The sequence below is a fragment of the Garra rufa genome, chromosome 24 (genome assembly GCF_049309525.1).
Source record: "Garra rufa chromosome 24, GarRuf1.0, whole genome shotgun sequence".
In the NCBI taxonomy this organism is placed as follows: Eukaryota; Metazoa; Chordata; class Actinopteri; order Cypriniformes; family Cyprinidae; genus Garra; species Garra rufa.
In genome coordinates, this window is record NC_133384.1 from 38,742,900 (window position 1) to 38,770,165 (window position 27,266).

A 27,266-nucleotide genomic window follows, 5' to 3' on the forward strand; every position below is an offset into this window, starting at 1 on the left:
ATTTTATGTGAAATAAAATAAATGTTAAATAAGATAAAATATTAAACAAAAAAATTAAATAAGTCAAAAATTGTTATAATAAACTTTATATTTATAAACTTTATATTTAATTAAAAAAAGCTACATAAACATTTTAAAACAATACTCCTTAAAATGACAAAAACACATTAAAAGTACTAGTTAAAATTAACATAAAAGCAGAATATATATATATATATATATATATATATATATATATATATATATATATATATATATATATATATATATATACACACACACACACACACAACTAATTTAAATAAAAAAAATATAAGTTACATAAACTAAAATGCCAAACAACATCAAAAGTACTAAAACTAACTAAAATTAACATGAAAGCAGAAAATATTTATATAAAAAACTAATTATATATATATATAATTTTATGTGAAATAAAATAAATGTTAACTGGAATTTAAAAAAAAAGTATACATATAAAAAGTAAAAAATGTATTTAATTAAAAAAAAAATAAAAGCTACAAAAACATAAAAAACAATACAAAAAAAAAAATCTAATTTAAATATTTAAAAAAATTATATGTGCAATAAAAAGAATGTTTACTGGAATAAAATATATTGTCAAAAAAATGAATCAAAAGAATAAAAATGTTATTTTCATTTTAATTATATATAATAATATTTTATTTTTAAATGTATTTAATGTAATACAAATTTATGAAAGCTACATTATTTAAATCAAGCATGAAATCAGGCATAAAAAACTCTTTGTGTGTTAAAATATTAATGATTAAGACGAAATATTAACTTAAAACTATGATATACTTATTTTAGTGAGTGTAGGTGTCTAGTGTTTCATAGCAGTGTAAATGAGAGCCAGCGAGTCGACTGATAGTGAAACAAAATGCTGCGTTTAATGATTACAATCAAAAAAGTCCAACAACATTCACTACTGAATGAATGCTGCCAACTTTATTGGCCATAATTACAGGTTTAAGAAACACCATTTACAAATTCCAGAGGGAACAGAGAGGAGGATGAGAGGTAGAGAAGAAGAGCGAAACGCAAACGTAAGGCTGAAGACTGCGCGTGTTTGTGTTATTCACATTCCGTCTCACAGAGGAATAAATTAAAGAAAAATATCACACAACTAAAAATGTACAAATTAAAAGTCAAAAGTATAAAAAAGGTCTAAAAGAAAAAGCCGACATGTCAATGCAGGAAACAGGCAGTTAGCCACTTCAAGTAGAGGGATTCGTTTCCCAGTGTCCAGTGCAGCGGAGGGGCTGGAAACAGACTTTTCTAGCAAACGTCACCCTTTACTCCTACAACTAGACCACAAAACACACACATGCTTGCTAGAAAAGTTTGTGCTGTTCTCCGGTGGGCGGGGCAGACTGTGGGAGAGGGGGCGGGGTCTGGGGGGGAGGGGGCGGGGTTATCTACATCATGGAGCAGGGCGTCCGGCCCTGAGGAGCGCCTCCGTCCATCTTCTCCGCCTCCAGGATTATCCTCTTAAACACCTCCACCGCCGTCTGCAAAACACACAAACATTATGTGAAAATCCTGATTTTAATAATATAAAAAAATTCTAAAAAGCTACATATACATTTTAAAACAACAATACTCATAAAAAAAGAAAAGGAAAAAAACCATCAAAAGTTCTAAGACTTTAAACTAAAATTAACATTACAGCAGAAAATATTAAAAAAAAAAAAATCGGAAAAAAATATAAGAAATAAAATAAACGCTAACTGGTATTACATATTTTGTAAAAATTACATTAAAAAAAAAAAGATTTAATTAAAAAAAGCTATATAAACACTTTAAAATGACAATAGTCATAAAAAAGACAAACAGATCAAAAGCAATAGAATTAACATTAAAGCAGAAAATATTTATTAAAAATCTAATTTAAATATTCAAATTTTATTTAAAAAAGCTACATAAACATTTTAAAACAACAATATTCATAAAAATGACACACATCAAAACTACTAAAACTTTTACTAAAATGAACATTAAAGCAAAAAAATTTTTTATTTTAATATTGAATTTTTTTTATGTAAAATAAAATAAATGTTAACTGTAATAAAATATTTAAAAAATCAACAAAAAGTAATTTAATTTAATTTTAAAAATTATAAAATGCTACATAAACATTTTAAAACAACAATACTCATAAAAAAAGAAAAGAAAAAAAACATTAAACTAAAATTAACATTACAGCAGAAAATATTTTTTTTAAAAATCGGAAAAATATATAAGAAATAAAATAAAATAAACGCTAACTGGTATTACATATTTTGTAATTTTAAAAAAAAAAATTAAAAAATGATTTAATAAAAAAAAAAGCTATATAAACACTTTAAAATGACAATAGTCATAAAAAACAAACAGATCAAAAGCAATAGAATTAACATTGAAGCAGAAAATATTTATTAAAAATCTAATTTAAATATTCAAATTTTATTTAAAAAAGCTACATAAACATTTTAAAACAACAATATTCATAAAAATGACACACATCAAAACTACTAAAACTTTTACTAAAATGAACATTAAAGCAAAAATTTTTTAATTTTAATATTGAATTTTTTTTATGTAAAATAAAATAAATGTTAACTGTAATAAAATATTTAAAAAATCAAAAAACTCAACAAAAAGTAATTTAATTTAATTTAAAAAATTATAAAATGCTACATATACATTTTAAAACAAAAATACTCAAAAAAGAAAAGGAAAAAAACATCAAAAGTTCTAAGACTTTAAACTAAAATTAACATTACAGCAGAAAATATTTTTTTTAAAAATCGGAAAAATATATAAGAAATAAAATAAAATAAACGCTAACTGGTATTACATATTTTGTAATTTTTAAAAAAAAAAATTAAAAAATGATTTAATAAAAAAAAAAGCTATATAAACACTTTAAAATGACAATAGTCATAAAAAAGACAAACAGATCAAAAGCAATAGAATTAACATTGAAGCAGAAAATATTTATTAAAAATCTAATTTAAATATTCAAATTTTATTTAAAAAAGCTACATAAACATTTTAAAACAATATTCATAAAAATGACACACATCAAAACTACTAAAACTTTTACTAAAATGAACATTAAAGCAAAAAAATTTTTTATTTTAATATTGAATTTTTTTTATGTAAAATAAAATAAATGTTAACTGTAATAAAATATTTAAAAAATCAACAAAAAGTAATTTAATTTAATTTTAAAAATTATAAAATGCTACATAAACATTTTAAAACAACAATACTCATAAAAAAAGAAAAGAAAAAAAAAAGACTTTAAACTAAAATTAACATTACAGCAGAAAATATTTTTTAAAAATCGGAAAAATATATAAGAAATAAAATAAAATAAACACTAACTGGTATTACATATTTTGAAAAAATTTTTTTTTTTTACAATGTTTTAATTAAAAAAAAGCTATATAAATACTTTAAAATGACAATAGTCATAAAAAAGAAAAACAGATCAAAAGCAATAGAATTAACATTAAAGCAGAAAATATTTGTTAAAAATCTAATTTAAATATTCAAATTTTATTTAAAAAAGCTACATAAACATTTTAAAACAACAATATTCAGCAGAGAATGAACGCAATCAGCCGCAGCTCTTCATCAACACCTCTATAAATAAAGCTGATTCTCCTGTGAGACGCCAGACATATCAGACGTCCATCAGGACCAGACCAACCTTCACGCCGGTCTGATCCGTCAGAAACGGCGCAGAACACTAATTAATGTCTCTTCAACATCCAACATCTGCTGATGGAGCTGCAAACACTTTTAATCAGAGTCTGACTGTGTTTTCAGATCAAAACTCAATAATAAGAGAAACGTCAACCGGGGAACAGCAGATGATTTAGTACCGAATCCCGAATGTCTGCTGGATCAGACCATCAATTATCGCCTGACAGCTCCTCAGAAAGACAGAGAACACTGGAGGAAGAGGAAGAAGGTGAGACAGGAAGCACATGATCACCTGATTCTCTTTGGCTGAGGACTCCATGAACGCTGCGTTCCACGATTCTGCCAAAGCTTTGCCTTCTTCACAGCTGATAACACTGAGAAACACACAAGACACACGCTCAAACAGACTTTTCTAGATCAAAAATCTCCAGTACAGCAGTATCCTAGCAAAAGAACAATTACTATTGAGACATTCTGCATTGTAATAACTCGCTCTCCAAATATCAAATGTATTGATTCACAATGTTTTAAATTATAACTTCATTTATTTGACTTGTTAAATACAGATAAACACTGACTGTGTTTTTTAATGCAATCAATAATTTGATATTAATCGGGCAATATTCAGATTAGTATGTGATCTGATTGACCTGATCATTTCCTGTTGGTAATAGAGTTACAGTAATTAATAAACTAATAAATGACCAAACTAAATAATTAACCGCTGTTATCTTATGTGCATTTGCCATTTTTATTCATTTATTTTTCAAATGCTAAAATAATTATTTTTGTTTGGAAAAAATGAACTTTGCAAATGCTAAATATTTTAGTTTAAAAAATAAAGAAGTTTGCAAATGCTGAAATAAATAAATACAAATTTTTGTTTGAAAAAAAGAAGTTTGCAAATTTAAAAAAAAAAACATTTTTGTTTGAAAAAAAAAGAAGTTTGCAAATTCTAAAATAAAAAAATACATATTTTTGTTTGAAAAAAAGAAGTTTGCAAATTCTAAAATAAAAAAATACATATTTTTGTTTGAAAAAAAGAAGTTTGCAAATTCTAAAATAAAAAATAAATTTTGTTTGAAAAAAGAAGTTTGCAAATTCTAAAATAAAAAAATACAAATTTTTGTTTGAAAAAAGAAGTTTGCAAATTCTAAAATAAATTAAAAAATACATATTTTTGTTTGAAAAAAAGAAGTTTGCAAATTCTAAAATAAAAAATACAAATTTTTGTTTGAAAAAAAGAAGTTTGCAAATTCTAAAATAAATAAAAAAAAATACATATTTTAGTTTGAAAAAAGTAGTTTGCAAATTCTAAAATAAAAATAAAAAATTTGTTTGAAAAAAAAAGTTTGCAAATTCTAAAATAAATTTAAAAAATACATATTTTAGTTTGAAAAAAGAAGTTTGCAAATTCTAAAATAAATAAAAAAAATACATATTTTTGTTTGAAAAAAAAGAAGTTTGCAAATTTTAAAATAAATTTAAAAAATACATATTTTAGTTTGAAAGAAGAAGTTTGCAAATTCTAAAATAAATAAAAAAATACATATTTTTGTTTGAAAAAAGAAGTTTGCAAATTCTAAAATAAATTTAAAAAATACATATTTTTGTTTGAAAAAAAAACACTTTCAAATACTAAATTAAACAAATAAAAACTAAAATAAAACAACGAATTATTTTTATTTGTCAAAACTAAACTTTGCAAATGCTAAAATAAATAAATAAATACTTATTTTTGTTTGGAAAAAAACTGAATGATATAAAAATCTTTTATATCATTAATGAGACGATTATAAATGAACAACGCACACATAAGAGTTAAATCTGAATCCTGACGGATGCAGAATCTCAGGATCGATTTGCTGCAGACCAGCGTTTGCACACGACACACACACAGATGAAACACAGCGACATGCAGAGACTGTGTGTGTCATTAGGCTTCAGTCCAGCAATAACCAACTCATCCCGCTCCCGAGGCTCACGTTACGCTCATATGATGAAGAAAACACCGCCTCAGATCCAACATTACATCACATCCCCTACATCTACTTCCTGTTTATTCCCAGTCAGCTACTGTTTGAAATACATGCTCCTAGAGATGGATTCACAGATGAGAGCGACGAGGATCTCTGGTTCCCACAGGAACATGTGAACATACTGGAGAACCTCCATTAATCATCATGAGAGCAGAACATTCATCAAACTCATGCAGAATCAGCCTGACGTCACGTACCGCTCCATGTGAAGGTCTTTCTTATTGCCCACCAGCATTATGGGTACTCTAGGGAAGAAGAAGAGGACACTGGGACATTACTGATGAACATTTAAGACACACACAGACATTAAATGAGTGTTTAATAGATGTAAGCGTCATTTATTCAGCAGTACAGTCTAAATGCTTAATGCATGTTTCTGGATTTATTATGCATTTTTTAACTGGTTAAATATGTTTTCTTTAGAAATGTATCACATTGTAACTTTGCAAATGCTAAATCAAACAAACAAAAAAAAATACATAAAATAAAAAATAATCTTTTTATTTGAAAAACTAAACTTCGCAAATCTCTTTAAAAATTAGCTTTGCAAACACCAAATTAAACAAATATATAAACATATAATAATAAAACATAAATACATTTTTTTAAATAAAAGTGAATAAAAATAAATAAACATTTTTGCAAATGCTAAAAAAAAACATTGCCTTTAAAAATTAGCTTTGCAAATTCTAAAATAAATAAATAAAGTTTGAAAAAAAAAACAAACATTGCAAATGGTAAATTTAAAAAAAAAATACTTAAAATGAAGCAACAAAATATTTTTGTGTGAAAAAAAAAACTAAACTTTGCAAATGCTAAACTGAACACAAAAATACAAAACAAAACAATAAAATATTTTTGTGTGGAAAAAAAAATAAACTTTGCAAATGCTAAATATTTTGGTTTAGAAAAAAACTTTGCAAATGCTAAAATAAATATTTTTTGTGTGGAAAAAATTACATTTGCAAATGCTAAACTGAACAAAAAAATACAAAATTAATAAATATTTTTGTTTTAAATAAAATAAACTTTGCAAATGCTGACAAAAATAAATATTTATTTGCAAATGCTAAATTAAACAGAAAATTCATAAAACAAAATGTAATATTTTTATCAAAAAAACTAAACTTTGCAAATACTAAAAAGAAAAATCTTTAAAATTGAGCTTTACAAACGCTAAATTAAATATATTAAAAATATATAATAAATAAATAGAATTAAACATTTTGTTAATAAAGCTGAACTTTGCAAATGCAAAATAAAAAAACGAATAAAAATATTTTTGCTTAAATGTAAACTTTGTAAATGCTAAATATTTTGGTTTGAAAAAAAAAAGAACTTTGCAAATGCTAAAATAAATCTTTTTGTTTAAAAAAAAGTAACAAAAAAACTTTAGTAAATTAAACAAATATATAAATAATATATAACAAAAATAAATAAAATTGTTAAAAAAGCTGAACTTTGCAAATGCAAAATAAAAATGAATAAAAGCAAATAAAAATAGTTTTGCTTTAACAAACTTGAACTTTGCAAATGCTAATAATAATAATAATAATAATAATAATAATAATAAAAGACTTACTGTACTTTTCCCACCATATCCAACAACTTTTCATGGATAACTTTTACTACTTCAAAACTGCAAAAAAGACAGAGACGGATCAGAATTGGGAATTTTAAAAACTAGCTATTTTTTTCGAAAGCTATTTATATATGAGAATAAATCAGACAGAGATGATTAACCAGAATAAAATCTTACTGCATCATTCATAAAGCAATTAAACACCTGCTAAAAACTAAACTGATGCAGAAACCTCATCCTCATCATCATCAGAAAGCATTAGAGAGACATTCATGAAGTTCATGGAGTTGTGACATTGTCTGGGTCAGAGTTAATACAGCTATATCCAGTCTTTGGGTTTTTATCTCTAGGAGACGCTGTTTATAGACACATAAATATTCACATATTCAGATTCAGAAACCGCAAACATTGTCAGCACTGCTTCATATCATTCAGGCTGATGGCTGAGAGATTTTATAACTGACAAAGCAGAGCCTGATAATAATAATAATAATATCATTTAACTAGATTCAAGACAAACTTTAGTTGGCTTCAGAAAGCCTTGCTTGAAAGCAGCTGTAAAAGTTTTGAACTTTATACAGATAGATTATATGATTAGCATGTTGCTAGCATGATTAGAATGTAGTTAGCATGATTCGAATATTTTTATAGCATGTTTACTATGTTTCTAGCATGATTAGCAAGTTACTAGCATGTCATTAGCACGTTTATAACATGATTAACAAGTTGCTAGCATGTTTCTAGCATTATTAGCAAGTTGCTAGCATGTTTTTAACCTGACTAGCAAGTTGTTAGCATGTTTCTAGCATTATTAGCAAGTTGCTAGCATGATAAGCAAGTTATTAGCATGTTTCTAACATTATTAGCAAGTTGCTAGCATGTTTTTAACCTGACTAGCAAGTTGCTAGCATGTTTCTAGCATTATTAGCAAGTTGCTAACATGTTTTTAACCTGACTAACAAGTTGCTAGCATGATTAGCAAGTTATTAGCATGTTTCTAACATGATTAACAAGTTGCTAGTATGTTTATAGCATGATTAGCAAAGCTAACATGTTTCTAACATGATTAACAAGTAGCTAGCATGTTTTTTCCACATAATTAACAAGTTGCTTACATGTTTCTAGCATGATTAGCACGTTATTAACATGTCATTAGCATGACTGACAAGTTACTAGCATTTTTCTATAATGATTAATAAATTGCTAGCATTTTTCTATCATGATTAACAAGTTATTAGCATGTTTCTAGCATTATTAGCAAGTTGGTAACATGTTTCTAACCTGACTAACATGTTGCTAGCATGATTAGCAAGTTGCTAGCATGTTTCTAGCATTATTAGCAAGTTGGTAACATGTTTCTAACACGATTAACAAGTTGCTAGCATGTTTCTAACCTGACTAACATGTTGCTAACATGATTAGCAAGTTGCTAGCATGTATCTAACCTGACTAACATGTTGCTAGCATGATTAGCAAGTTGCTAGCATGTTTCTAGCATTATTAGCAAGTTGGTAACATGTTTTTCACCTGACTAACAAGTTGCTAGCATGATTAGCAAGTTATTAACATGTTTCTAACACGATTAACAAGTTGCTAGCATGTTTCTAACCTGACTAACATGTTGCTAGCATGATTAGCAAGTTGCTAGCATGTACCTAACCTGACTAACAAGTTGCTAGCATGATTAGCAAGTTATTAGCATGTTTCTAACATGATTAACAAGTAGCTAGCATGTTTTTCCAACATAATTAGCAAGTTGCTAACATGTTTCTAGCATGATTAGCAAGTTTTTAACATGTCATTAGCATGACTGACAAGTTACTAGCATTTTTCTATCATGATTAATAAATTGCTAGCATGTTTCTAGCATGATAAGCAAGTTGCTATGTTTAGCATTTTATAACATGTTAGCATGTTGTTAACATGTTTCTAGCATGATAAACAAGTTGCTATGTTTCTAGCATGATTAGCACGTTATTAACATGTCATTAGCATGACTGACAAGTTATTAGCATTATTCTACCATGATTAACAAGTTACTAGCATGTTTCTAGCATTATTAGCAAGTTATTAGCATGTTTCTAACATTATTAGCAAGTTGGTAACATGTTTCTAACCTGACTAACATGTTGCTAGCATGATTAGCAAGTTATTAGCATGTTTCTAGCATTATTAGCAAGTTGGTAACATGTTTCTAACCTGACTAACATGCTGCTAGCATGATTAGCAAGTTGCTAGCATGTTTCTAGCATTATTAGCAAGTTGGTAACATGTTTCTAACCTGACTAACAAGTTACTAGCATGATTAGCAAGTTATTAGCATGTTTCTAGCATTATTAGCAAGTTGGTAACATGTTTCTAACCTGACTAACATGTTGCTAGCATGATTAACAAGTTGCTAGCATGTTTCTAGCATTATTAGCAAGTTGGTAACATGTTTTTAACCTGACTAACAAGTTACTAGCATGATTAGCAAGTTATTAGCATGTTTCTAGCATTATTAGCAAGTTGGTAACATGTTTCTAACCTGACTAACATGTTGCTAGCATGATTAACAAGTTGCTAGCATGTTTCTAGCATTATTAGCAAGTTGGTAACATGTTTCTAACCTGACTAACATGTTGCTAGCATGATTAACAAGTTGCTAGCATGTTTCTAGCATTATTAGCAAGTTGGTAACATGTTTCTAACCTGACTAACATGTTGCTAGCATGATTAGCAAGTTGCTAGCATGTTTCTAGCATTATTAGCAAGTTGGTAACATGTTTCTAACCTGACTAACAAGTTGCTAGCATGATTAGCAAGTTATTAGCATGTTTCTAGCATTATTAGCAAGTTGGTAACATGTTTCTAACCTGACTAACATGTTGCTAGCATGATTAACAAGTTGCTAGCATGTTTCTAGCATTATTAGCAAGTTGGTAACATGTTTTTAACCTGACTAACATGTTGCTAGCATGATTAACAAGTTGCTAGCATGTTTCTAGCATTATTAGCAAGTTGGTAACATGTTTTTAACCTGACTAACAAGTTGCTAGCATGATTAGCAAGTTATTAACATGTTTCTAACACGATTAACAATTTGGTAGCATGTTTCTACCCTGACTAACATGTTGCTAGCATGATTAGCAAGTTGCTAGCATGTACCTAACCTGACTAACAAGTTGCTAGCATGATTAGCAAGTTATTAGCATGTTTCTAACATGATTAACAAGTAGCTAGCATGTTTTTCCAACATAATTAGCAAGTTGCTAACATGTTTCTAGCATGATTAGCACGTTTTTAACATGTCATTAGCATGACTGACAAGTTACTAGCATTTTTCTATCATGATTAATAAATTGCTAGCATGTTTCTAGCATGATAAGCAAGTTGCTATGTTTAGCATTTTATAACATGTTAACATGTTGTTAACATGTTTCTAGCATGATAAACAAGTTGCTATGTTTCTAGCATGATTAGCACGTTATTAACATGTCATTAGCATGACTGACAAGTTATTAGCATTATTCTACCATGATTAACAAGTTACTAGCATGTTTCTAGCATTATTAGCAAGTTATTAGCATGTTTCTAACATTATTAGCAAGTTGGTAACATGTTTCTAACCTGACTAACATGTTGCTAGCATGATTAGCAAGTTATTAGCATGTTTCTAGCATTATTAGCAAGTTGGTAACATGTTTCTAACCTGACTAACATGCTGCTAGCATGATTAGCAAGTTGCTAGCATGTTTCTAGCATTATTAGCAAGTTGGTAACATGTTTCTAACCTGACTAACATGCTGCTAGCATGATTAGCAAGTTGCTAGCATGTTTCTAGCATTATTAGCAAGTTGGTAACATGTTTCTAACCTGACTAACATGCTGCTAGCATGATTAGCAAGTTGCTAGCATGTTTCTAGCATTATTAGCAAGTTGGTAACATGTTTCTAACCTGACTAACAAGTTACTAGCATGATTAGCAAGTTATTAGCATGTTTCTAGCATTATTAGCAAGTTGGTAACATGTTTCTAACCTGACTAACATGTTGCTAGCATGATTAACAAGTTGCTAGCATGTTTCTAGCATTATTAGCAAGTTGGTAACATGTTTTTAACCTGACTAACAAGTTACTAGCATGATTAGCAAGTTATTAGCATGTTTCTAGCATTATTAGCAAGTTGGTAACATGTTTCTAACCTGACTAACATGTTGCTAGCATGATTAACAAGTTGCTAGCATGTTTCTAGCATTATTAGCAAGTTGGTAACATGTTTCTAACCTGACTAACATGTTGCTAGCATGATTAGCAAGTTATTAGCATGTTTCTAGCATTATTAGCAAGTTGGTAACATGTTTCTAACCTGACTAACATGTTGCTAGCATGATTAACAAGTTGATAGCATGTTTCTAGCATTATTAACAAGTTGGTAACATGTTTCTAACCTGACTAACATGTTTCTAACACGATTAACAAGTTGCTAGCATGTTTCTAACCTGACTAACATGTTGCTAACATGATTAGCAAGTTGCTAGCATGTATCTAACCTGACTAACATGTTGCTAGCATGATTAGCAAGTTGCTAGCATGTTTCTAGCATTATTAGCAAGTTGGTAACATGTTTTTAACCTGACTAACAAGTTGCTAGCATGATTAGCAAGTTATTAGCATGTTTCTAACACGATTAACAAGTTGTTAGCATGTTTCTAACCTGACTAACATGTTGCTAGCATGATTAGCAAGTTGCTAGCATGTATCTAACCTGACTAACAAGTTGCTAGCATGATTAGCAAGTTATTAGCATGTGTCTAACATGATTAACAAGGAGCTAGCATGTTTTTCCAACATAATTAGCAAGTTGCTAACATGTTTCTAGCATGATTAGCACGTTATTAACATGTCATTAGCATGACTGACAAGTTACTAGCATTTTTCTATCATGATTAATAAATTGCTAGCATGTTTCTAGCATGATAAGCAAGTTGCTATGTTTAGCATTTTATAACATGTTAGCATGTTGTTAACATGTTTCTAGCATGATAAACAAGTTACTAGGTTTCTAGCATGATTCGCACGTTATTAACATGTCATTAACATGACTGACAAGTTATTAGCATTATTCTATCATGATTAACATGTTTCTAGCATGACTGTAGTTGCTAGGCTAGGCTCGATAGTTCAGTGGATCAGAAACAGTTGATAGAAGGGAAGCTTGATTGAGTCTCAAGGGATTCTGGCAGTTTAAATTTGAACTTTTGAATAGCGTTGATCATTTGAACATTCTAACAGTCGGTTAACGTTCAGAACATAAAGTCTGGTCTTATTTGATGACTCTGTGAACGGAGAGATCTTCTAGAAATAAGACGTGTCTCAAACGAATGAGAATTCACTCAGATGCAATGTTTTATTCATAAACCATATTCTGACCGTCATCAGAAGAGCGCTGCAGAGTTTCAGTGGTTTTTATCTTCACATTAAACACAGATGCTTCCTGCAGATTGGGCTTCAAAGAAGAGAAAACCTGAGGAATTATCAAGCATCAGGAGAAATACTCAAGATTCGTACCTTTTATTTGACGTGACTGAATACACCAAAATATAACCGTTGATATCTATGGAGTACGTCTGTGGGAAAATAGAGTATTCGTCCTGAAAGAGAGAACATGCAAAACACACTTCAGATTAAATCTAAATTTCAATCTATAAATTTATGACATCCTGTTTTTATAAGAACGGTTTTGTTATTTTAATATTATTTATCAACTATTATGTTTAAGATTTCGAATTAGACTTTACATTTTCAGTTTTTTAATTTTAAATACAATTTACTCTTTTTTTTTACATTTATGTGCTCTTTTTTATATTTTTATTTACTTTTAATTAATTTCTGAAAAAAAAAAACACACTGCAAATGTTAAAATAAATTTAATTTGAAAAAAAAAAAAACTAAAATAAACAATATTTTTGTTTGAAAAAAAAAACTTTAGAAATACTAAATTAAACAACAACAAAAAAATCATAAAATAAAAACATTGCAAATGCTAAAATAAATTTTTTTTGTGAAAAAAATCTTTGAAATTGCTAAAGTACACAAACATAAAATCATAAAATAAAACAACGAAATATTTTTGTTTAACAAAAACTAAACTTTGCAAATGCTAAATAAAAAAAAAAAATCTTTAAAAATGAGCTTGGCAAATGCTAAAATAAATTAATATTTTAGTAACTGTAGAATGTCAACTTTAACTTCCTGTTTTATTTCAGAAAGATGAAATCAAAATTTTAATCTAAGAATAAATTTGTGTTTTAATTTTATATTTAATCTATTATGTTTGTTAATATTTTGAATTAGATTTTACAGTTTTAGATTTTTTTATTTTAATTTTAACTAAAAAAATAAATGAATAAATAAAACGAAACCAAAAACACCTTCGTAAATGCTAAACTAAATAAATGTTAAAGTTTTAATAAAGTTAAAACCCTGAACTTTGCAAATGCTCAATTAAACAAACACAAAAAAAATCTAAAATAAAACAATGAGTGTTTTGTTTGAAAAAAAAAAAAAAACTAAACTTTGCAAATGTTAAATATTTTGGTTTGGAAAAAAAATATTAAAAAAATTAGTATTATAACTGCTATATAAAAAAATAAAAAATAAATACACAATGAAATATTTTTGTTTGAAAAAAAAAAAAAAAAAAAAACGAAACTTTGCAAATGCTAAATATTTTAGTTTGAAAAAATTAATTTGCAAACGCTTAAATAAATAAATGATAATAATACATTAAAAATGGTTTAATTTCTTAATTTTTATTTAAAACAACAACTGCATCTAGCTGTGTCAAAGGTTCACAGTCTTTCACGGATTCATTTCTCCATCAAAATGTGTTTGAGAACCATGCAATCTCACTAGTATTGGACTCTGAACATACTGCTGAAAAGTATGTTTTTATAAAAACAATGTATGAATATAAAATATAATGTAAATAAAAACAATTGAACACTGTAAATACAGACGTGGTTCTCACCTGCCCCGCCGTGTCGACAAGCTGCAGGTGATACTCCTGACCGTTCACTGTGATCATTTTCGTAAATGCTAAAAAAAAAAAAAAAAAAAAAAAAAAACATAAATACAGTAAAAATTCTGATATATTATTCCAATTTACGACAGCTGTTTTCTATGTGAATCTTTGCTAAAATGTAATTGATTTTTGTGCTCAAAGCTGAATTTTCATCATCATTACTTCAGTCTTCAGAAATCATTCTAATATACTGATCTGCTGTTCAAGAAACATTTTTGATTATTAGCAATGTTGAAAACAGTTATGCGGCCCAATATGTCTGTGCAAACCCATCATACATGTTATTTTTCAGGATTTAGCATTAATAATTTGTCAAAAACAAAATGGATTGTACCAGAAAACTTATTTTCAGTGACAAATTTAGGAACTTTTAATGTTCCTGCTGTCACACAAACAATTTTCTTCAGCAAGCAAATCTAGTTATTACAACTAGTTGATGCGTTTCAGAAAGATAGACATGTATAGTGCTGAAAACAAAAATATTACATGTCATTGATTAATATTTACTGAGTAATTTTACTATTTTGTAGAGGGTTGTCAAACTGGCAATTTTCAGCTGAGATCAAGTTACAGGGGGGTAAAAATGACTTTAGAAATATTAGATTATTTTTACAGAGAGATTGGTAGCTCTATTAGTAAAATCTGTTGACTTCAGCAATTTTTGTTGCATTATGTACCAATGGTTACCATTGAAAATTGAGGAAACAGCACTTTTTCAAGTTTTTCTCCCAAGTTTCCATTCTTGTAACTCAAGAAGTATTAAAGATATCTGAATGCTCTTTTAGATATTGGGTCTTATCAAACTTTCCGTTTGGCATCCTTATTTTTAATGCCTCATAAGATTTGGTTCCAGAGATATTGGAATGTCAATATGGCTCTAGTAGTAAATCGTTAAATTATACACATTTTCAGTGGTCAAAAACCAAATGTGGGTCAGTTTGCAAAAATACAATACTCCTTTTATTTAAAGAGAAATGTCTAAAGAACAAATAATGTTGAAACTAGAGATGTATCTCTTTTCTTTTCTTTTCTTTTCTTTTCAGCTGCTTTGAACATGTCTGAGTGCCATAAATATTCTTTTTCCAAAGTTTGCATGCCTATAACTCAAGAAATATTAAAGATATTGCAATATGCTTTTAGATTCTGGTTCTTAATGAACGTTTTTTTTGGAATCCTAATTTTCAAGGCCTTACATCATTCAGTCCCAGAGATATAGGGATCTCAATGAGGCTCCATGTCCAGATTGTTGAGCCATGGAGCCATGTTGAAATTCCAATATCTCTGGAACCAAATCTCATAGGGCATTAAAAATAAAGATGCCAAAAGAAAAGTTTGTGAAGACCCAATATCTAAAACAGCATTAAGATATATTTAATACTTCTTGAGTTACAGGCATACAAACTCGGGAGAAAAACTTTTAAAAAGTGCCGTTTCCTCATTCACCATTGGCACATAATGCAACAAAGATTGCTAAAGTCAACTGATTTTACTAATATAGCAACCAATCTCTGTGTACAAATAACATTATGATGCTGCCATCTTTCTTAAATAATTTTTACCCCCCTGTAATTTGGCTCTGAATCTTAGCTGAAAATTGCCATTTTGACCTCCCTCTACAAAACAGTGGATTACTCTATAAATATTCATCCATGACATTTAATATTTCAGTGTCATGTCTATCTTTCTGTAGAAAAAAATTGCAAAATCAAACATTTGAGCCGGGGAAGTTTTTGAAATTAGGTTGATTTGACACAGACTGACCCACTAGGATGTGATCTGATTCACTTACTGTTTTCAATCGTGGGGTCGTAGGAGTCGACAAACTGGCCTTCCACAAACTGTATTGTCAAGGAGGATTTCCCTGAAACACATAAAAACATCATAGTCAGAAAATGACCATCTTTACCTTAGAGATCAGCTCACAGAATACATACACATGCATGATAGATTCATGCAAAAGAGGTTTGCACAGTGATGCACCAACTTAAATCATAATTCCAAATGAAACAAATAGCTTAATTTATCAAGAAACTGCCACAATGCCACAAAAAAGCTTCTTTTAATGCAAAATATTATGTTTTCTGGTTTCTCAGTGTGTGAATGCCTGCTGATGAAACATGTCTCCATTCAGAAGAGCGTTTGTGATGAAGCTGCCATAGTGGTAGTAACGCAGGACATTCGCATTCATACACACACAAAATCAAGTGTGTGGGCAGATTCGCCCTGCAGCCTGTTGCTATAACAACGGCCAGCTCCTCTCCGCATCCAGCATTTGTAAATGTGTGCTCTCATTCACAGGGAAAAGCCCACAGGAACATGGGGACTCTCCGGAACGGAAGTGCAGCTCTTTGAAGGACAGATGCATGTTTGATTAAACCGGCTGATGGATTCCAAATGAAACATCCAAATATGATTCATCAATCAAAACAAACAAAAAAAAATCTATCATAAATAAACTAAATTGTGAAAAGCGGGCATTACTAAAGTCTATTTCATACTAATCCAGCTGATTGACTTTTCAAATGGCATTTACATAAAACCAAAACCTTCAAAAATGTTACATTTGTCAGTTACATTTAAATCAGGGATTAAATGTTACATATGTAGCAAGTCTGTCTCAGCAGCTCAGATGATACATTCAAAAAGAAACACTTACATTCAAAAGTAACATTCTGACATTATGGTTACATTTAAATCAGGGATAAAATGTTACAATCGTAGCAAGTCTGTCTCAGCAGCTCAGATGATACATTCAAAAAGAAACAGTTGCATTCAAAAGTAACAAACTGACAAAAAAGGTCACATATAGCGTGTTACGATTTCTCCTATTGATACATTTACAATATTTATAATATATTATAACACATTAATCTCGGAGCATTCCAACTTTACTCTCAGAGCATTCCGGCTTTTTCTCGAAACATTCCGACTTTACTCTGGAAACTTTACTCTCGAAACATTCTGACTTTACTCTGGAAACTTTACTCTCGAAACATTCCGACTTTACTCTCGAAACTTTACTCTCAGACCATTACGGCTTTACTCTCTAAACTTTACTCCAGCTTTACTCTCTGAGCATTCCGGCTTTTTCTCTAAACATTCCGACTCTACTCTTGAAGCATTCAGGCTTTACTCTCGAAGCATTCTGGCTTTTTCTCAAAACATTCTGACTTTACTCTCGAAGGATTCAGGCTTTACTCGCAAAGCATTCTGGCTTTTTCTCGAAACATTCCGGCTTTTTCTCGAAACATTCCGGCTTTTTCTCGAAACATTCCGGCTTTACTCTAGAAGGATTCAGGCTTCACTCTCGGAGCATTCCGGCTTTACTCTCGAAGCATTTCGGCTTTACTCTCGAAGCATTCCGGCTTTACTCTCGAAACATTCCGGCTTTTTCTCGAAACATTCCAACTTTACTCTAGAAGGATTCAGGCTTCACTCTCGGAGCATTCAGGCTTTACTCTCGAAGCATTCCGGCTTTACTCTCGAAGCATTTCGGCTTTAGCATTCCGGCTTTACTCTCGAAGCATTCCGGCTTTACTCTCGAACCATTCCGACTTTTTCTCGAAGCATTCCGGCTTTACTCTCGAAGCATTCCGGCTTTACTCTCGAAGCATTCCGGCTATACTCTAAGCATTCCAGCTTTACTCTCGAAGCATTCCGGCTTTAGCATTCCGGCTTTTTCTCGAAACATTCCGACTTTACTCTCATAGCATTCCGGCTTTAGCATTCCGGCTTTTTCTCGAAACATTCCGACTTTACTCTCATAGCATTCCGGCTTTAGCATTCCGGCTTTTTCTCGAAACATTCCGACTTTACTCTCGAAGCATTCCGGCTTTAGCATTCCGGCTTTTTCTCGAAACATTACGACTTTACTCTCATAGCATTCCGGCTTTAGCATTCCGGCTTTTTCTCGAAACATTACGACTTTACTCTCGAAGCATTCCGGCTTTAGCATTCCGGCTTTTTCTCGAAACATTCCGACTTTACTCTCGAAGCATTCCGGCTTTAGCATTCCGGCTTTTTCTCTAAACATTCCGACTTTACTCTCATAACATTCCGGCTTTAGCATTCCGGCTTTTTCTCGAAACATTCCGACTTTACTCTCGAAGCATTCCGGCTTTAGCATTCCGGCTTTTTCTCGAAACATTCCGACTTTACTCTCGAAGCATTCCGGCTTTAGCATTCCGGCTTTTTCTCAAAACATTCCGACTTTACTCTCATAGCATTCCGGCTTTAGCATTCCGGCTTTTTCTCGAAACATTCCGACTTTACTCTCGAAGCATTCCGGCTTAAGCATTCCGGCTTTTTCTCGAAACATTCCGACTTTACTCTCATAGCATTCCGGCTTTACTCTCAGATAGGGCTGGGCAATTTTTCCGATTTTATCGATTAATTCGAATTTAATGTTTTGTCATGATTTTATTTTTTAGAAATCGAGGAATCGCGATTTTTAATAAAAATATTACAAAACGTTAGGATTAGACATATATATTTGTATTCAGAAAGGCACGGAAAACAAATAATGCAAGCCACTAAAGGGATATGATTAGCTGCGTGCTAGCAAGTTAGCCAGACCCTGATCAGCATATTTATGTTTGCGCTGAGGGGAGCTTCAAAGGTTTCTACGTGTTTTTGCAACGTAGAGTAATGTATCACGGACATATCTCACCAATCCTTTCATAAATAAAGTGTAGAGAGAGTGTAAATGGGAGATTGATTGTACAGTATAGCGAGCGTCGTTGATTATAATTGCGAACCAAGATGAGTGACAGCTTATAATAATTTTTAAGGGAGTTTGTAAATGAGATATTGTCTGATTATAACACTATTGCCTGATTTTGCTCTATTTCGTCGTCAAAAGTAGTCTGAAACAAGTCACATCTGAGCCGCTGCGCATCTCCACTCAAATAAACGTGTGTTTTTAAACGAATCTAGTGAAATGATTCAATTTCCCATTCATAAAGACAGTAACATGCTTTATTTTGAATGAACCAGCGATTCGAACGAATCAAATGAATGATATGATTCAGTAATTAAGTGTCTTGCCGCCACCTGCTGGCAGATCGTTTCAGTTATTTAAATCATTTAATATTTCTGTATTCAAATTTTATATTTTTATATACGATGTAACTGCAAGAGAAAAGCATGAAAATATATATTTTCATATTTATTTGTCTTACAAACATTTACTGTGTATGATAAGAATGGGGCCTGGTGGAAAGCGATCACTTATGCAGTTGCTATGTATATTGCAAAATATATGGTGGTCATATATATTGTGGAAAAGCTGGGGTTTCTTTACATGCTGAAAGTAGTAGGGGGTAAAAAAAAAAAAACGATTTAAATCGTAAATCGGATTTTTTGTGAAAAAATTGGGGATTTTATTTTTTGGCCATATCGCCCAGTCCTACTCTCAGAGTAGGGATGGCGAAAACTAAAAAAATTCTTGACCGACCACCGAGCCTCATTAGCCGGTTGAAACCGGTTAACCGATTAGTTTAAAATATGGTACGCTATTTGAAATAACAGCCATTTCCAGCCGCGCCTGCAATTTCGCAACTCTGTCGCATCTGGCCGCGATCACACCGAACGCGTCTTTTAGTTCTAAAAACGCGAGGCGCACAGCACTGCCTTTTTTTGGTGACTTTTAATAAAAGAGCGTGCTGCGTTTTTTTATGTTGCTAAGCAACGACCAAAACAGCTGTCCTGTCAGTCAAATCAAAGGATTATAGCGCGAGAGCTCTAAAATCTTAGTTTTATGCTGTTAAGTAAACTGTCATAAATCCTAAATAATACAGCTCCGGGTTACCCACGATAGACACAAAAGGTTTCTCCTCTATTTCTTGCAGTCTCCGGACTTTTTAAGCAACCGTAAAATTCCGTCACCACAACAGAAGGCCCGCCTCTCCATTCATTCGATTGGACAATGGAAAAGAACGTGAATGACGTTGGGCGTTTTTCCGCTCAGAGTTGATTTTTTTTTTCAACTTCACGCGCTCAGAGCGCTCCTGCAAAAACGCGAGGCGCAGCAGGCGGTGAAAACGCGAGGCGCCTGGGACGCAAAGCAGCGCGTAGAACGCTCACTGCCAACAGAAAACCATTCAAAAGAGGCGCCTCCATCTGCAAAAACGCGTTCGGTGTGATCGCGGCCTCTCTCTGCCGCTCTTCCTCCCGCACACACACACACACACACACACACACACACACACACACACACTGCCACTCACGTCACTTTTTTTTAAATCCCCTACAGCGCGAAACATGAGTCCCGCAAACGCGGCGCCGAAGAGCTTGTTGTATGTAATCGTAGGACAAATGGCTCCTTAGTTTCAAATGGTTTGGGTACAAGGTGATCGCTTTGAAAATAAAGGCGTTTGTCTAGGTTAGAAGCTCATTTGAAACTTTGCCACGGCTCATTTAAGAAAATGACAGCTCCGAAGAGACGCCGCTTTAGTTTCAGTAGTGCTAACCATAATAAAGAAAGATGATGATCATCATCACCTTATCGGTTACCACTGAAATGTAGATGTAATGTATTTCCAAATCTAAGCCCATCTTATGCGGAATGTTGCCTAATAGACTGCAACATGATAAAACCAATGGATAAAACAGGCACCTTCAGAATGCGTAAAAGACGCACCGGCACTTTTTTTTTTAACCGACTACCGACAACTTTGACCGGTTAACGTTGATACGGTCAACCACCGGTCAAACGGTCATCGGTTAACATCCCTATCTCAGAGTATTCCGACTTTTTCTCGAAACATTAAATTTTTTCTCAAAACATTTAGACTTTATTCTCGTAATCTTACAGGGTTTTTTTTTGTTAGCGTGGCACTAAAACGTTGTTGTATTGTAGCAATCAGCTATCAGTACTGATAAATCTGCAAAACCTCTAATATTTACAAATGGACATCATAATGTCTCTGGAAGACACAGAGGATGAAAGCTTGATAAAGTAAGCAATTAATGACGTCAACCAAAAAAGAAAACCATTTAAGAAATAAAGCAAGTTGAAGACAATGACAAAAATGAACATTTGTTTCCATTAGAACAACATCACTGATGAATCCTTCACAATCAGGCCAGAAATACAAAGTAAGAGTCTATAAACAGCAACATCTACCGCATTGCTACTGTAGGTCAGGTTTGAGTTGCTCGTTACAAGCGTTTCTCGATCGGAAAACCATTAGAGAGCTGCAGCAGCCCTGCCTTCCCTCCATTTTAATGGAAGCGCATCGGATTTCAAGCATCCTTCCTCATCAGCTCTATAAATAGAGCGTGAAACAGGAGCAAACGCATCAGGAACATATAGTTCCGATCGGCCGCGCGTGACCCCGCAAACAAAGCCCAGATGAGGGCGGCCGGCGTTCAGGCAGTGACCGCTGAAGTGGACACAGAAATCCTCCTACACTAAGCGTCGACGTCTGACACGAGCAGGAATACTGTACTCTACAACATCAGACGGGTTTGATGACTTCATACGCCATTGCTTTTGGAAATCAAAGAGTTTATGGATGGTTTGAGATGCCACAGAAGGCACTGAGTGCATCATTAGGGACTCGAAGGCTTTTGTCAGTAGACTAGTGAGGGTTACGGCATTGCCAGAAATGTCACAAACGCAGAACTGAGTCGGCCTTAAGAATATAAACATAAATCACGTTATAAACGGTTAAAGCTCACATGCATCTGCCATTTTGAGGCCTTAAATGACCTTAAAAGAGATGACAGCATTAAATCAAACATAAAACATGCTTGCATGCTTTTACTAAACATGTCCAAACCAATTTAGAATTAACTAAATTTAAATTTTTTACATTAAAATCTAATGTTTTGGCAAACCAGATTCAAAAACAGTTTAGTTGTTTGTAGTATGAATATCTAAAATAAAATTAAATCTGACCCTGGACCACAAAATTAAGTCATAAGGGCCAGTTTTTTTTTTCTCCCATTGATGTATGGTTTGTTAGGATAGGACAATATTTGGCTGAGATACAACTATTTGAAAATTTAGAATGTGAGGGTGAAAAAAAATCTAAATATTGAGAAAATCGCCTTTAAAGTTATCCAAATGAAGTTCATAGCAATGCATATTACTAATTTTGATATATTTATGGTAGGAAATTTACCAAATATCTTCATGGAACATGATATTTAATTAATATCCCAATGATTTTTGGCATAAAAGAAAAAACGATCATTTTGATCCAAACAATTTATTGTTGGCTAAACGACAAATTGAAATAGGGATTGTATGAACCCAATCACACATTCAAACAAACATTTACATTTATAGTTTTTATTATTATTTCAATAATTTTCTTTACAGTTTTTGTCATTTATTTTTAAATAAAGTTTCGTAGTAGTTTCGTGTAGTTTTGTCATTTTAGTAGCCTTTGTGATTTAAATTTCTATATAGTGTTTGTTCATTATTATTATTATTTCAGTTTTGGCTATTTTAGTACATTAAATTAAAATGAATATGTATCTATTTTTATTATGTTATTGTTTCAGTAACATTTTAATGGTTTTAATCTTATTTTGAGCTATAATAATCAGGATGCATCTAAATTTCAGTCAAAAAATAAGTTCAAATAATTCCATTTGGTTCCATTCAATTTTGGTTCCAAAAGGGCCAAAGTCATTGACCAAAACAGTGGAATTAAATTAGCACATCTCAAGATCATGTTCCATGAAGATTTGTAAATTTCCTACTGTAAATATATCAAAACTTAATTTTTGATTAATAAAATGCATTGCTAAGAACTTCATTTGGACAACTTTAAAGGGGATTTTCTCAGTATTTAGATTTTTTTGGCACCCTCAGATTCCAGATTTTGTATAAAGAGCTGATTTAGATATACTATATAGGGCACATTACACCAGTTTAATATTATGTTTAGAAAAATTATAGTTTCTAGTTATTTTGTAAAGCTTTTCTACTTACAATAAGTTTTGCACTGTTTTATATATTTTAGGATATTTTACTTATTTATATTTAAAAAAAAATATATATATTGTTTACATAATATAATTGCAATAATACAAGTTCATTATTTAATTATTTTTTATTTTTATATTTTTGATCTTTTATTATTATTAATTCTTTTATTTTTTAAAGTTTTTCTAAGGGCGCCAGATTAAAAACTTCTGATCCATAAACTGAATTAATACATTATTTCTGAATCATTCATAGTTTGGATGCTGCAGGTTTGTCCAGATCCAAGTCTGAATTATTACCCGTATCGGTAATCAACCGATATATCGGCCGATATTTGACTGATATTTTGAGATTATCGGCATCAGCCAATAACCTGCTACCATATTTCATTTCCAGTTAACACTCAATGTTAATAAATATTGCTTTTTTTAAGCTTTAAGCTTTTTTTTTTACATTTGTAAGTAAATAAAATACAAATATGGTTAAAAATCTGCTTATGTGTCTATATCTCAACAAGTATAACATATATACTGTACATATCAGCATTAGATATATTTCAGAAATCTGAAAAAAACGGTTAAAAACATATATTTATAACAAATTCGAAGATAATGATACATAGATCTGATCTCAAATATGAGTTCTGCATTGTTTTAATGTTTTATTGTGAGTTTTAGAGGATTAATTCATCCAAAAGTCTAAATATCATTATCTGTAAATGTAAAATTCTTCTTAAGCAGCTCTCAAATCTCATTTGTATGGGGTTCAGATTTCCTAGCGAGAGGTTTGGTGTCATTTCTGCTCTTGAGTGTCAAATCTTAATTGAATATGTGAAATGGACAATGAGGTTTGAGACCCAAATTGGAGTCTGAAATGAGTTTAAGAGACTTCTTGTCCATTTTTTCCACTTAACATTCATGGTTTTATGGTGTTTTATGGCCAAGACAGTATGCCAGATGAAATGTAATAATTTCTTCTGGATAATTTGACTCAAAATGTCAAGCTCTGATCTTTCCCATCAGCCCACCGGAGCTGGATCCTGATCCAGTATATTGTATTTTGTCATTTCGAGCAGACTTCTTCTCTCAGCAGTCAAGCATTTACACTAAACACGTGTGCTGATGTGTGTGATGCTTGAGAGAACATGGCATCAGGACACACATGAGTGCATTTCAGCCTTTGGGAATCATTCGGTTCATGCAATCACGACCAAACCTCTAGCATTAACACACTGCACTAAATTTCAACCTCAAGTCACAATGAAATTAAGTTAATTTTGTGCGCTGTAGTATACATATATAAATTAATAAATTAATCCAAAAATTTAAAATTAAAAAGCTGAGGCAAAAAAAAAAAATTTTGTAATACAATTTGGGTAATTGAGCAATTTAACTCACCTTTCAATACTTCAGCCAAACAAATCATACATATTTGTGACCCTGGACCACAAAACCAGCCAAAAGGGTCCATTTTTTTAAATTCTAAAAGTTTAAAAGGTTACAGTATATGTTATACATGTTGACATATAGACACAGAAGCAGCTTTTTAAACATATTTGTACATGTCATTTAAATAAAAATGCTAAATAAATAATTGGATAATGCTGATAATCTCAAAATATCGGTCAAATATCAGCCGATATATTGCTTGTTTGCCAAAATGGGTTACAATTCGGACGTAGATCTATTCTTAAATAATGTATTAATTCAGTTTATAGAGCTGGAGTTTTTAATCTGGCATATAATCTGCCGATAATATCAACATATCAGTTAAATATCGGTATATAAAACAATTAAATAATGAACTTGTATTACTGCAATTAAAAATACAGTATGTCAACAATAAACACTTTTAAAAATAAATAAGTACATCTATAAAATATAAGTAGAAGTAGTAAGTAGAAAAGCTTTACAAAATAAATTTTAAAAATGCAAAATAAATAAATATAGGTCAAATATCAGCCGATATATTGCTTGCTTGCCAAAATGGGTTACAATTGAGAGACATGGATCTATTCTTAAATAATGTATTAATTCAGTTTATAGATTTGAGTTTTTAATTTGGCATCCTTAGAAAAGTTTGTGGGGAAAAAATTGTTAAAATGTAAAAATTTATAATAATAAAAGAGTAAAATAATTAATTATATTAAAATAAATAAATGAATAAATAAATAAATATCAGACGATATATTGCTTGATTGCCAAAATGGGTTAAAATTCGGATATGGATTTATTCTTAAATAATTTGTTAATTCAGTTTATAGATTTGAGTTTTTAATTTGGCATCCTTAGAAAAGTTTAGGGGGAAAAACTTTTCAAATGTAAAAATTATTAATAATAAAAGAGTAAAATAAATAATTATATTAATTTTTTTTAAATAATACAGTTGTGTTATTACAAATAAAAACTTAAATAATAATAAAAAAAATGTATAATATATTTTAAACCATACATAACATATAGTAAGCAAAAAAGCTTAATAAAATAAATACAAAATATATAATAATATAAATATATCTGGTATAATATGCCCTATATAGTATATAACTAGTATACTAATCTAAATCAGGTCTTTATACGTGGAAATATCTAGCTGCCTTTTAAATGTTAGGCTAAGAGACCACAAAACCAGTCATAATTTTGAGATTTATACATCTGAAGGCAAAATAAGTAAGTTTTCCATTGATGTAAGGTTTGTTAGAATAAGACAATATTTGGCTGATACACAACTATTTGAGAATCTGCAATCTGAGAATGCAAAAGAATCAAAATATTGATAAAATCACCTTTAAAGTTGTCCAAATGAAATTTATGCAATGCATATTACTAATCAAAAATTAAGTTTAGATATATTTACGGTAGGAGATTTACTAAATATCTTAATGGCACGTTATCATTCATGACATCTGATATAAAAATCATAACTACAGACCTCTGTAAGATGCTGATGAAGATTTGAACAGACACAGAATGAAAATGCATGAAATATAATGCATGCACACAAGCAGAATAAGCGCTCTGCCACTGAACTGAGGCCTGCATGCATCTGCAGAGCGGCTTTCACATCCTAAAGACAAGTTTGAGATGAGATGCATGAGGATGCAGGGTGTGTTTAGTGATCTTGTATGTCACAAAGCATGCACACTTCAGCTCGTGCTCAAATGCATGCGGTAAGGAGGATGCAGCACGCGCATGGGGTGACATTCAGCTCACGGGAGCACGCACGAATCTCGTGCATGCGGGGAAATGATCAAAATCGGATGCAAACGACACATAAAACGCTAAACTGACGCGTCAGCCACTTACCGACGGATCTGTAGCCCAGGACGGCGATCTTTCGCGATTTCGGCTGCGGCATCTTTTATTTATTCCCTACCACATCAATATCCACATCAAAGAGGGCTCTTCTGCTCCCGAGCGAACGAAATCACATGGATTTGATGCTGTTTTGCGTTTCAACGTCGTGTAGATTGAAAAGGGAAAGTATTAAATCCGTTCCGCCGAATGAAGCGAATATTTTTGATAAATTACGAGGAAAGTCTCAGACTCTGCGTCACTGCCCACCGCAAACCTGCCTTAATTATGCAAGAATGAGCGCGCCGGATTGGCGGAGCTCGGTCTGAGAGGCGGGACGCGTCGCTGGTAATCGCTCAACCATTGGCTGAGCGGGACACAACGGATCTAGAAGTGCGAATGCGATTGGAGGACTGTCGTTGTCAATCATCAGACGGCGGATTAAACATATTCACATGCGATTTACAGTTTTTAGATTTGAAAAGTGCAACAAAAATGTTACTTTACAGTGGAAAGATGTTTCATGCATTATTGAAAACTCTAAAGATAAACAGACCCCCAATTTTTTTATTGTCATTATTGTTAATATTTATTTTAATGGACAAATTTCATATTAATACATGCAC

General features: G+C 31.2%; 1 protein-coding gene across 1 annotated transcript; it reads right to left on the minus strand.

Annotated features, from left to right (window-relative positions):
• Window positions 1-903: 903 nt before the first annotated feature.
• On the minus strand, window positions 904-26,907 carry LOC141300738 (GTP-binding protein Rheb). Its single transcript, XM_073831036.1, has 8 exons — window positions 26,653-26,907; window positions 16,196-16,267; window positions 14,353-14,420; window positions 12,891-12,973; window positions 7,342-7,398; window positions 5,957-6,004; window positions 4,013-4,094; window positions 904-1,535 (listed from the first exon to the last, which is right to left on the minus strand). Exons 1-8 carry the CDS (start codon window positions 26,702-26,704, stop codon window positions 1,443-1,445), a joined length of 555 nt encoding a protein of 184 aa, XP_073687137.1. The 5' UTR covers window positions 26,705-26,907; the 3' UTR covers window positions 904-1,442.
• Between the last annotated feature and the right edge of the window lie 359 nt (window positions 26,908-27,266).